The sequence below is a fragment of the Polyodon spathula genome, chromosome 17 (genome assembly GCF_017654505.1).
Source record: "Polyodon spathula isolate WHYD16114869_AA chromosome 17, ASM1765450v1, whole genome shotgun sequence".
Taxonomy (NCBI): Eukaryota; Metazoa; Chordata; class Actinopteri; order Acipenseriformes; family Polyodontidae; genus Polyodon; species Polyodon spathula.
Window position 1 is genome coordinate 999,745 of NC_054550.1, and position 13,094 is coordinate 1,012,838.

Below are 13,094 nucleotides of genomic sequence, written 5' to 3' on the forward strand. Positions count from 1 at the left end.
ATGAAAACTTTGTTATCTCAGTTTATCCTCAAGTGTTTTTATCTGAAAGAAAAGTTGCTTTGTTTAGGGTTCATGCCAGCAGTCTGTGGAAAAAGAAGGGATTAAGTGAACTGGATAATGAATGTGTGTGTTTATGTGGTGGTTGGGTCAGAGGACTTTCAAATGGTTGGATGATAGACTTGTAAATGGATTGAAATTGGGGGCGGGATGGGGGGAGATTCGCTTGAATTCCTTCTCCGTACAGTAGTTTTATATTGACAGCAAATGTACTGGTTTGTGGTATGATTCTTGGCAGGTTTGTTTAATTTTGAATTTTATATGACATAGCGGTAATTTTGATAGCGTTTCCTGTGATACAAACAATTAATGTTACAGTATTTCCAGCAGAAAAGCATGCATAGCACACTGACTTGATAGGTGTGGGGGTACTATTTTATTTGTATGCACCTCCAAAAGTTCAATGAATCATGTACTGTAACTTATAATTACAGTGTTTTGCATTTTTGACTAGGGTAATTAATTCCTGTACTGTGCACAGAAAGTTCAAATTGTGTTTGTCCTGCTTTTGTATACACGGTGTTCTGCTTTTTGAAGAACATGTTGTATTCCGTATCCCCATAGTTTTGAACAGGAAGAGGAGAATATATAGCGGCTCACATCACTGACCCTTTTCCCTCGTGTCCTTCAGAGATCGCTGTGTATCGTGGAGGGGTAACCACTTAGTCACAAAGCATGTAGATAACTGTGCTGATCTCGCAGCTGCTTAATGATGCTGCAGCTGACCTTAATTCTTGATCTCAAATAGCTTCCTTGCTTGTGGGTGACTGCTTGAGGATAATAATTTGAACTTCCTGTGAGTCATGTGCATTCATAGAATAGTCATCTTTTACCGAGTCAAGTCGTAGGAAGTATAATTGGGGAATTTCCTATCCTGGTTAAAGTAGATCAGAAAAGCAGACTTTTTAAAGTTACTGGCTAAGAACTTTAGCATATGACAATGCAATCTTGTCTGTAATGTTAGTAGCATACCAAATTTTGGTGACTGTTTTTTATTTTATTTGGGATGGGAGTTATTCTGAGGCAGGGAAATACACTTCAGTCCTCTTTTTGAATAAACATTTAATTATATATGGAAAAAAAAAAAAAAAACCTTTGTCCCAAAAATGGTGCAGTATAAGCCCTTTTCGAAGTGCAGTCTCTACACAGAGAGAATAATTTTGTATAGAGTTGGTCCTTTCGTGGTTCACACAGCCACCTTTGTCATTAGCAGAGCATGGCTAATACTTATCTTAAAGCACACATTACCCCTTATCGGGGAGAGTAGAACTGCTGGAGATATGGACAGCAACAGCTGTGAGCAGACAGCATCTTGAATTGTGAACCACCCCCCCCCCCTCAAAGATATGAAGCGGTTCTTGGTTAACTAAGCTCATTTCTTTGTCTGCTTCAGCATGCATGTTGCCCTAGGTACTTGCTTAGTACTGGACTGGCTGTGGTCATTTTCTCATGCCTTTTGCATGGATTCCAGATCTTCTTGACAGGATTGGGCAAATAGGTGGAGTATGTGGCTGCTGCTAATGTGATGTATAGCAGCTTGCTGTTTTGGATGTGTTTGTTTATCTCACCCAGTAGAGTGAAGGAATAGCAGGGAAGCTTTGAACAACACTACACTTCTGTTCAGGTCATTCAGAGTAGTGCTAAGGTGTGCAGTACTGTAAAGGTACAGTTCCCGTCTGCTCTGCTGTTTTGATTTGAGCAGTTGTTAGGGGAAGAAAACCGGCATCTACATGAACATGAAAAAATTTGAAATGCATTTTTTTTTTTTTTGTATCAGTGCTATATATAGACACACACACAAATATCCGACTATTCAAACAGATATTTTTTGACATGTATTCGGTTGCATAAATCAGATGTTCTTATTCGCTAGAAATTACAAAACTACCATGCACTTATTTACTGCCTCACCAGAAGTTGTGCGACAATTTCAAAAGTGGCTAAATAGCTCCATGTAATATGTGAGATTAATATATATTAAAAGGGTCAATATAGCAGCTCTTGAACCTCTATTTTAAAAGTTTTAGACAGCAAAAAGTAAATAACCGGATTATCTGTGATTGGCCTTCTGGAAATGTTATGTAGTGACACTAACAGAGAGTTAATTTGAAGTTTAAATTAAATAGCTTCATAGAAGCTTGTCTTTTTGTGACGAGTGCACATACTGTGCCAGATGTACATTATGAATTGAAATGAATTAATTTAATGAAGTCCAGTAAGTCCCGTTGTGGTGAAATGATCCCCAGTGAATTGACAGATTCGAAAGTAACTCCGTCCTAGGGAGGGTGGGCAATAAGCGATGTTTCTTCCAGCAGGATTCAAATCCTGTGCAAACATGTATAATGTATAGAGATAGAATTATCCGCATAAACTAATTGCAGGGACATTGTTGGGTTATGGAAGACAGCTGTCTTATTGAGTTAGAAAAGAGGGATGCTGATTGTCTTTAATCTTCTAGAGCGAGAGGCTGGGTATGCTGCTGTTAACCAGGGGTTGGTGTGGGCTTTGACAGCCTGAGCAATGTTATAGCAGTATTGGGGACTCCTAATTTAATTTTCTGGCTGGTTTCTTTGCCTGGTATCTGAGAGCAGCTGGGGTAATAGTAGGATGAGCTTGGTAACACCATTATATCAGCAGGTGTTGGGGATTACCATTGGGAAAAGCCAGTTTATTTTCAACATAAATGGCATTAATGAACACAAAAGTGGCCTAATTCCATTAACCATTCCCCAGATTTTCTATAGACAGGTATTCTGCTAACAAGGTCTACAGTATAATTGATGTACATACTGTGCTACACTGCTGCTGTTTTTAGATCATTACATTTTATTTTAGTGTATTTTTGTTTTTAGATGCCAGGGTGGGTCCCAGTGTTAATTTGTTTAAATGGCAGCTGTATATTTCAACCCATCACCCTTTAGAGGATTAGGTCCCTTGAATCTGCCGACTGGATCTTCTGTATCAACCAAAAACTGACTTGTGCTTAAGGCTACCTCTACCATACATGATTTGGGTTACGGTACTAGTTTGTTTCAGTGCTTGTTCAAATGTGTAAATTTCACTGTTTTATATGTAATCTGGTGCTGCTGTCGCACAGTACTGTACATGGGTGCCTCACTGTTGTAAATGGTATAGCATTGAATCAGTTTGGGATGTCTTACAGTATGCCTTCATCATTGTTGTACAGTATGATGATCTTTGTACTGAAATTTCTATAGTCAGGATTGCGCCAATCTTGATTCTGCGGGTTTTTGCTGATTTACAGTCTGAAATGATGTTGACTTTGATCAGCTATGCAAAACCAAAAACCTGTCAGGGGGAGATACATTACCTGAGGCTGACTTGTAAAAGTACAGATGTTAGGTTAGACTTCAAAACATCAAAACATGACTAAAGTATGTGCCGATTGCTTAAGGGTTGCGTCACATTTGTAACAACATCTCATTGGAAGCTTTGTCCAATTTTACTGTGATTCCCTTGTCTGTTCTTTTCTCTTGAATACTTTCTTTTTTTAATAAAGAAAAAGATGCATTCATCACAGCATATGTGATAGAGATCATTCATATAGAGGAAAATAAACTGGATGATCTTATTGATCTAGACGGGTAGTATTACCAATCGGTAAAATGGAAGATAATGTAGGGTTAAAGTATATGTAATTTGTAGTAGTTGCTTATTTAGCTTATTGACTCTTTATTCAGATACTATCATCATGTACAAAAGCAGTCTATGGCAAAAGCGAACATAGAGATCCTCTGCATGCAGACATCCAGTACTGTATGGACTTCCACTGTAACCCCAGGAGGGATAAAAAAAAAAAAATACATGTAGGACTTGCATATTGATTTTTCAACAGCCCTTCTATTTCTCGTTTTTGTTCTTGCCTGAACCATGAATCTTGTCCTACGGTATAGATTGTCAATTGGGCTGGAGGTGTAAAAGTGCTTTATTTCTGTGAAGAGGAGTGATTAGGTGTACAGGGAAGGGGTTGCTAAAGGTGAGGGAGTCGCAGTGAGGTCCTCTATCTGAAAGCTGAGCCTGTGACCCCTTCATTTTCATTGATTTCAAAGTCTGTTTTGAGCTTCAGTTGTAAAACAGTAAAATAACCCTTTTTCTGAAAGCGTTATAAATCTTGTTTCAAACTTGTATCTTTTCTAAAAATTAAGTCAGGCCTCGGTGGTTTAAGATATCATTCTTTGATATATCTGTTGCCAAGGGGCCTGTATTGCGGTGAAGGATACACAAAACATGATATTGCACACAAGATTCATATCTTGGACCACTCTGCATTGCCCCCTAAAAGACATATCGGAAAAGGTTCGAAGCATTAGTTAAATAAACAGCAGGGTAAACGACCATGTGGAATCCAGTTGCACTACATTAAGATATGCCAATAGAAATAATGCTGCACATCAGTTTTGTGCTGTGATGTACATTTTTTTTCATTTTGAAATAAATGGGCTACACTTCTGTTTTATGGTAGGCTAAAAGTTCACAGTACTGTTCTTTTTAGCCTGTGGCTCCTGATTGATTAGATGACTGCAAATTTATTGCTGGTTGCTGTACTGGCTTTTTGTAATGTCAGCTGTTCAACTGTGAGGTGACTCAGAAATGGTTACAAAGCTACAGTGCAAAGACTTGAGCATTAATAGCACTATTCCGCCAGTGTTGTGCTTGTTGCTATATACAGTACAGCATAATACATTAGTAGCTTGTGAATAGTCCAGGATGGCTGAAAGAAGGTGTGCAGTTGCTAGAGTTATTTAATGTTCTCTGAATTAAATGCCTAGTGTTCTGATCAACTGTATTTCACTTGTCAATCCAGGAACTGAGACATATTACCTAGAAAATCAAAGTTCTCCTGTTCTAACCTAATTAGTGGAGTGTTGTGCTGTAAAATGCCTACTATCCATAGGTCACTTGCTCAACAACTGTCCATGCAGTAATTAATTTACACCCTGACCCTTGTCTCTTTTTATGTTAAACAGTGCATGACACCTGATATTGGACTGTAACACTTCAGGAAAATCTATGCATTAATTATCCATTGGGCATCTGCAGAACTCCTGTGGCGTGGAAAATTATGCCATACTAACCATTAACAGATGTCTGGTACAGGATGTTAATTCGAGACCTTGAAGAGCAAGCAAATTTCTTTTATTCAGTTTGTTTTGTTCAGTGCTGAAGCTGGGGAGACACAGTGGTAAATTTGATAATTGACTTGAAACTGAATTGTAATGAATGCTACATTTTCTGCGTACTGATAATGCTTGGTACTGGGTTCAATATTTCAGTATTGGTGTTCTTGCAGTGGTGGCCTATGTAGTGTATGGGCTGTAAGGGTTTTAAAGGAGGACGTTGACACTCCTGACACTGCTTGCTAAAAAAAAGTTTAAAAACAAATTGCACTGTTTAATTGTTCCACACTTCTTTACCCAACAAGGCTGCTCTCACAGTCACTGATCTCTTTTATTTTTCTGCTGTTACTCCACCACAGCAGAAACAGACTGCATTTTGAATGGCCTACAGGAGAAGCAGTTCATTTTCATTGACACCACACACTGTCTGTGCTGCCTGCACGCTGTGCTTGAAAGCCACATCGTTTCATCTCCTGCATGTACTCATTTTAAACGCAACTGACAGTGTATCCCTTCTATAGAAGCATCTGTTTACAAAGAGCTTTCCTTGCTTTTGAAAGCAGTCAACGTCAAGAGTTAATATGTTTTTGGTGGGATGGGGAGGTGAAAGCTGGAGTCATCGAAGGTAAATGAGGCTGTTTACAGCATAACAATTACATTTCAAGAAACACCAGTTAGATCAAGTGCAACAGACATCTGGGGACCATATGGCTAACCACAGGATTATTAGATTAGATTGAAGGCTTCTGTTGAAATTAATTCAGCACTCCAGTGTTATGAGAGGAATGGTCATGTGACCCTGTTGATAGGGTGCAGCTGTACTGTTGTTGTGTGTTGGAGTATTGGCCATAGAAGGGATGCAAAATCTACAATACTTATTGTATACCATAATGATTGTGAAGTGTGATGCGTTTGTACAAGTGTGTTTAAATAAAAAGGGCACCATCTGCAGAGGGTTTTGGGTCCCTTCAGTTGGAATGATTCTCTGACCAGTGGTCTCCAGTGTTAGGGGTGGGGGTGGGGACAAGCCAAGGCAAATACTGTCCCTCACCTGGCTTTAGCAACTTGGGACCAATAATCTGTAGGAGTGAGTTAGACTGAGTAGAACACAATGCCCTGCCTCTCTCTTGTTTTTTATGCTTGGTCAGTTATCTTATTGATTTAGTAAAGTTCATGCCTTGGATTAACAAGCAGTCTTTGTCTTCTGACAGATATTAAAGATCAGTGCCCTTCAAGAAAGTGTTCAAGATTTCCGGCTTTGAGAAATGTACTTTAGTTTAAAATGTAACTACATTTACAAGCCCGTTACCTATAAGCCCCGACTCCTGCAACTTTTAAGTCTTGTTCATTCTTTACTAGATTTCTACTTTTACTTCATTCCAAGGGTTTCACAGGACATGTAATTGCTGGACTGTGCAGGTTGAGTTTCATTGGGGTTTTACGGCTAGACGCCCAGTCATTGCTGTACAGGTAAGTCATTCAGGAGCTCAAGAACGGTCTGCTTATGTGGTTACTTTTGCAATCTGGTCCGCCGCATAAACATTGCATAGCAAACAGCAGTGCAGAGCTGTACTACAGTAGCTTCTTCAGGACTTGGTAGGCAAGCCTTGTGTGCAGGGTTATAGAAACATGCATGCTTTTCATGTGGCATGTGTGCTTGTTTATTTATGTGTTTATTTTCAATATATGCTACTTGCCCAACATCGTTCAGTGTTCAGGATTGTTTGGCACACACTAAAGCCAGACAGAATTATTCATTTATTTATGTTCTCTTTCTTTGTAAAACCCACATCAATGTGTTGCTGTGAACTGTATTATAGAAACCAGGTTATAAAAATGTAATTGTAATTTTATAAAATATTTTAGGGCTCTGTAATTTTGTTCTTAATAAACCAGTGTTAAAATACTTTTATGACAACTTCTGTCAATTTTAAGAAACTGCTGACTTGCCTATTGCTAGAACACAACATAGGTACTGTAGAATTCTGCCCTTTGTGTATTAGACTACAGTGGCAGTCTATTTTATTTCCAAACCCAAACAAATGTGAATTTAATCTTTATTTACCAGGTGTAGAGTTTAACAAGTCAATAAACTCTGGCTGCTGTAACCAACAGGATCTTGTATTTGGCTGTCAGGGCAGTATAACTCTAAGAATAAAGTAATCCTGTTTACATTTGTCTGTGCCTGAACTTTGTGTACCTTGAAGGGGAGCAGAGAGTTACATGGTAATTGAGGGAGATAGGGGGCTGAGTCAGGGTGGGCTCACTAGTAGACATTGCTGGGAGTAATAACATGTTATTCCTAGTGTGAAAAGAATTTGGGGAAGGCTGAGAGGGCATGGCTAAATTTAACTGCAAAGTCCCCACGTTCCAGTGTAAATCACCACTCTGTGCTGCACACACACCCCTTGTGTGAGAACCAACACTTCGGATGCACTGCTCAGGGGTTAAGGATGGCAGCAAACATGGGCCTTAGGGTTCCACTGTGGGGGAAGAGTGCTTTCTCTGGTGAACACTATAAAATGGTAAGGAGATTTTTATGAATGAACTGTTGTGATACAGTACAGCTGCGGGAGGTACAGCATTGTATTTAGTAATGAAATATAGTTGCATCTTTTTGAGATTCAGCATCTTAACATAAACATACAATAATTAAAGCCCATTGTGTGTTTTGATTTGTTCGTTTAGGCAGTGCTTATGTAAAGCTGTATTTTGTTTTACCATTGCTGTTTAGCTACAGTGTAAATTCCTTGGGTGCCGGTTGTTAAAGCATTCATTTGAGGTGTGCCATGAAGTTACCACAAACAAACACTGTAGTATTGCATTTACTGCACAGCTATGGCCAAAAGTTTAGCATCACCCTATAGAATTTTCGTTCGAATTTTTTGCTTCGTAGTCGAGTGAAACCTGCTGAATAATGTTACTTTAACATACTGAATTATATACCACTTTGTAGTTTTCCATATACGTAATGAAAAACTGACACTTTTTAAAGATGTGACATTTTGAAATCGAACATGAAATCCTGTACTGCTAGTATGGCTTCCAGTAGACTCTTATGATTTATAATTTTGCATTTTCTTTGATTTTACGTGATAAATAAAAGAACCAAATTCTGTTCGTGTAGTTTTTTTTTTTCCATTACAGTATGTCTCAATCATGAAAGTGTAGGTGATGCTAAACTTTTGGCCGTAGCTATACGTGTGCACTGCGTCAGAAAACTACTCTCATAAGAAACCTCTAAAAATCTTTAGAACCTGTTGTCGCTATTGTTAATCTGTTACTAATATACAAGGACTGTTACAATAGATGAGCCAAGGGGGACACCTGCACACTGATGAAAATACTCATGTAGAGAGAGCTGTACATTTTAAGAATAGGAACTTATTGTAATATATTCACAGCGTGTAGTGAGTCCTTTTAGAAAGTAGGATTACAATTTGGACATTTGAGACAAATCCAATAAGAAAAAAGCAGCTTTATTTTGAATTTACCAGAAGTCTGAGGCATCGACTGTCATTGAGCGGGCATGCAAGGTTAATGATTAATGCATCACACAGAACAGAAAAAGGCATTGTATGTTTTGTAGCATTCCAAGGCGATGGTAAAAACATGTTATGTGGTTAGAAATGAAAGGCTACTGAAATGCATTCAGTTTGTAGTAATTGTTAATGCAGCCCGCTTGCTCGAGTGACTGATCATGTGCTGATGATTCACGCTGCTTTCACGTTTGATCATCGGAGCAAGGGGTTGGCATTGATTTAGAAGGTGATTCACATCTTGCTGACAGCTGAGTGACAAGTCTTATTACCCCCTGTTGTAACATATTTTGTTTCCAATTCTGAAAGGAGAACAGATTTTAGTTTTCAAATGTATTGGCTGAGATCTGGCAACCAGGTTACATCTGTGGTCAAATGTTTGTTTGTGTTTTTTTTTGTTTTTGTATTGTGAATGCTCAAAGTGAAAATTTGTTATTTTTGTGTGTTGTGGGTATATCGTGTTACGTAACTTTTAACTCTGGAGTATGTATGGATATAGTTTTGCTAATTTTATGTAAGAAAATGAATGATAACCAGAATTTGAGTAGCTACAGTAAATCCACATTGTATAGGCATTTGAATTACATTGCTATCAGCTTCTTATCCCCAAATCCCCAAAACATCTGACAACTACAATCCTGATGGGCAAGCAGCATATAGAGGGACATTTCATGATTTTATGTGGGGTAAAAAATGTAGTGTACAGTTTAAAATCACGCCCGATTTAAAAAAAAAAAAAAGACTTTAGGTTATATTCTTCTAGCACAGTAGCTGACAACTGTACAACAGTTTCTTTGAGGAAATCTATTGCACAATAAGCACGACTACAGTATCATTTCAAAGGTTCTGCTAACCCTGCCATCCTGCTGTGTGTGAAGTTGTGTAACCATTTCAAGGTTCACTACAAACATTAATGTACTTTGAAAGTAAGGATGGTTTATGTTTGATGTTTTAAAAAAAAAAAAAAAAAAAAAAAAAGTGCACCTGTTGTTTATAGTCATTTAAAGCAGTCATTCCTATGAGTAATACAGTAAGCTTTCATGGTTGACTCCTACCAGAAACGACAAATTTCCTGCCAAGTGATGTATTTTGGTGCAGTTCAGTGATCTTGGAAGAACAAGCTCAAAACAGTATAGTGGATTTAAAAGTGATACCAACAATATAAGCCCGTACTGGACATCGCTGCAGTATTGTAGCTGTTCAATGGAAGGGGGCCACCTTAGAATTCTAATAAACGGTTCAATGGCACATTTTTAATTAGTGGAGCACAATCTGCCAGCACAGCACTTGCAGACAGTACAGCAGTGACAACAAAAGCAATTCCTTTGGGAATGGGTAGGTTTCCTCAGAGCTCTGTGGTCTAGCATTTTTAAGGCTTCCACTTGGCCCATGGGTCTTGTTTGAAACTCCTGAAAATATGTATACAAATTCAAGTGTGTGTGTGTGTGTGTGTGTGTGTGGTTTTTTTTTTTTTTTTTTTATGTTGGAACCACTAAAAGCTTCAGAAGTCTATGACAGATGTTCTGTAGCAAAGATCATTTCAATATTGTGCGTGTAAAATATAAGCTACGTACATTTTCAGCAAAGTTTCACGTGGCGGTATTATTCTTCATGCACCTCCGGTGAAAAATAAATGTGATTTTCACACTTCAGAGAAACACACATTGCTGGCATACAGAAACAGCAGAGCAGTTTTAGTTAACAATACTGTATAATCTCCTCATAAATTCTTTAGCAGTGGCGCTTTTTCTTGTTTGCATACTGGCCCCTGATAATGAGATGCTGATATGACGGCAAAGCCACTGAACACCCAATTATAAACAAAGATATATTCACATTATTCAGACGCTTGTCTGATGCTCCATTCAGGCTCTTTATGCCTGTGAAGAGTCTGTCTGTCTTAAACTCTGATGTCAGACTCCTCATTTGTAAGAAGCGCCACCAGAACCTGAATACTGGACTTGTACACAATGCCTTGGATTTGAATCCCACGCCAACATGTTCGTTCCAGCTGAGGAGAAGCAAGCTTGCTTCTGTCCTTTTTCTCTCTAAAAGCCCGTCATTGTTTCATAGTAAAACTTTTTAAACGGTATAGCTTGTTACTATAGTGCAACTCTTTCTCTGTCGGACGAGGACTAACGGTCTTGTTTCTTTGTTCTACAGATTTACACTGATTGGGCGAACCACTACCTGGCAAAGTCAGGCCGCAAGAGACTCATTAAAGACTTGCAACAAGATGTCACAGACGGGGTGCTGTTGGCGGAGATCATCCAGGTTGTAGGTAAGTGAGTGGACTTTTTAAAATACTTTTTAAAATAAGTTTTAGTTTATACAGCACTATAACATACATCATAACAGCTACCAGTGATCCTAGATTTTCATTTTCCGTGTATGTTAAATCACTTGCATTGTTTTGTTTTTTTTTGCATTGTAATGTACTCTTTACTGTAGTTAGCCATGTTTGGAAAGCAGTATTGCATATGTTAAGTATCATTTAGTATTTTGATGCAAGCAAGCAGACTGGTTTTTGTAGCAATTTACAATTGCATTGGACTCTTTTTAATTCTCAAAACCCCTTGTATAATGTTGCTACTGTGTATAGATGCACAGCATGTAAAAATCAACATGTGAGACATGTTCTGACCTGCTGTACTGTACTGATTTCTAACCACAAAAATAACCAACACCTAGACACAGATGTCAAATGCTGCATTCATTTTTAAAAGAATGTGGTGGTCTATTAAACCACATCAAAGTACTGGGTCTGGATTAAGGCCAAACCAGACATTCTATCACGTCCCACCCCCAGACAGCAACAATGCACAGAAATAGGTGAATGTTGGTGTTGATTTCAGAGAAAACATGCTTAGACCCCAAACAGCTGACTACACGTGCGTGGGAGGCCTCATGTGGCTTCCATCTGTGTTTTCACTGCTTTCTACTGGAGATGTCATGAGATATATTATACCACCCAATTTATCCTGAAGCTGCTACATTTCTGAAGAAGGCAGGGGGCGCTCTAGTTTGAACCAGGGAAGGAAAACGTGTCCTTGTTAATAATGAGGTCTGGTGATACGGTGACAGGTCTGTGACAGTTTGTTCCCTTCACTGCCTTGGAGGGACTGCTTACTCTCCTAGGGGGCAGGTTAATTCAGCTTGTATGCCTGTCTTACTTCGAGTGACAGCCAGCAAATGCGTCCATATGTGTGTGGATTAAGAACGTTTTTGAGATCACATAAACTCACTTCTTTTTTCCAGTAAACAAGCGCTTTGACAAAAAATGGGCAAATTATTCCATAATTTCTGATAACAAAAAGCCCTTCTTTCCCGATTTTTAATTTTATTAACCATGGTAGTAACCAGCAATCCCGCATTCTGTGATCTAAGATTTCGATTGGAAATGTAAGGGGCTGTCACCTGTTTGTAGTGTCTCGTCTCCTCCCCCTACACGCGTCCTGTGCTGTTGGTCTGCTGTAGTTCCAGGGGGGTCTTCATAGGCCACCTTCCTTGAGTGCAGACAGCACGTGCCAGCAAGCAAAATGAGAAAGCAAATGTGTCCAGCGTGTCTGAAATTTATTTTGGCAGCAGCAGATATTAAATAATGTTGGTAGCTTGCCTCCATTCAGACAATGTGGCATTATTACTGATCACTGGAGGTATATTCATTTTATACAACAGGTGACAGAGTCCATTTTATTTTCCCATCCATGTAGCACCAGTGAAGTGCATAAGCTATTATTCTGCAGCAAAAATGGTTGGGGGGGGGGGGGGGGCTGTATTTTTCTATTTTTTAAACTGTTCAATACCCTGAATTCCAGTTGGTGGCGTTGGAGGTGCTGTACTGTACTACCACTTGAAGAGGTGCTGTCGGCACAGTTGTCTGCTTTTAGTACAGGACCTTGTTACAGCTGCTGCGGGCTGGGCGGGGACAGCCCATGAGAATATCCCAACACGTTTTCTGTTGGGTCGCGAGGTTTCACACGTTTTGCTTGGATAAGATTGGATTTCATGTATGTAGGGCACTGGTTTCTTCAGGCTTCTGCAGCAACAGGTCTTTCACTTCAGCTTTTAGAATAGCTGAGAAATGCCCTGTCGCTGAAGACATTTATAAAGAAAAGTTGTCTTTTTTTTTTTTTTTCCCCTTCCAGCAAACGAGAAGATTGAAGATATCAATGGCTGTCCAAAGAGTCGGTCCCAGATGGTGAGTGGGGTTCATTTTTTCATTGCTGTATGCTTTTTCTGTTTTCATGTTCATGGGGGTGGGGAGAAATTTTTAGAAAAAATGTTTGTCAAAGGTTCATTAGAATTTTAAAAAGGGGTGTACTGTATTCATTTGAGACATTTGCATCTATTCTCTTAA

At 39.0% G+C, this 13,094-nt stretch overlaps 1 protein-coding gene across 11 annotated transcripts in view; it reads left to right on the forward strand.

Moving 5' to 3' along the window:
* The window catches only part of nav2a (neuron navigator 2a), a 155,789-nt gene that overhangs the window by 63,374 nt on the left and 79,321 nt on the right, over positions 1 to 13,094 (forward strand). For 10 of the 11 annotated variants that reach the window (XM_041275163.1, XM_041275166.1, XM_041275155.1 and 7 more), the window contains exons 2-3: positions 10,898 to 11,015; positions 12,883 to 12,935. In XM_041275163.1, the coding sequence (XP_041131097.1) occupies positions 10,898 to 11,015; positions 12,883 to 12,935 (171 nt within the window). Of the gene's footprint in view, positions 1 to 7,602; positions 7,721 to 10,897; positions 11,016 to 12,882; positions 12,936 to 13,094 lie in introns of those variants that run through there. The other variant, XM_041275165.1, reaches the window with a different exon arrangement.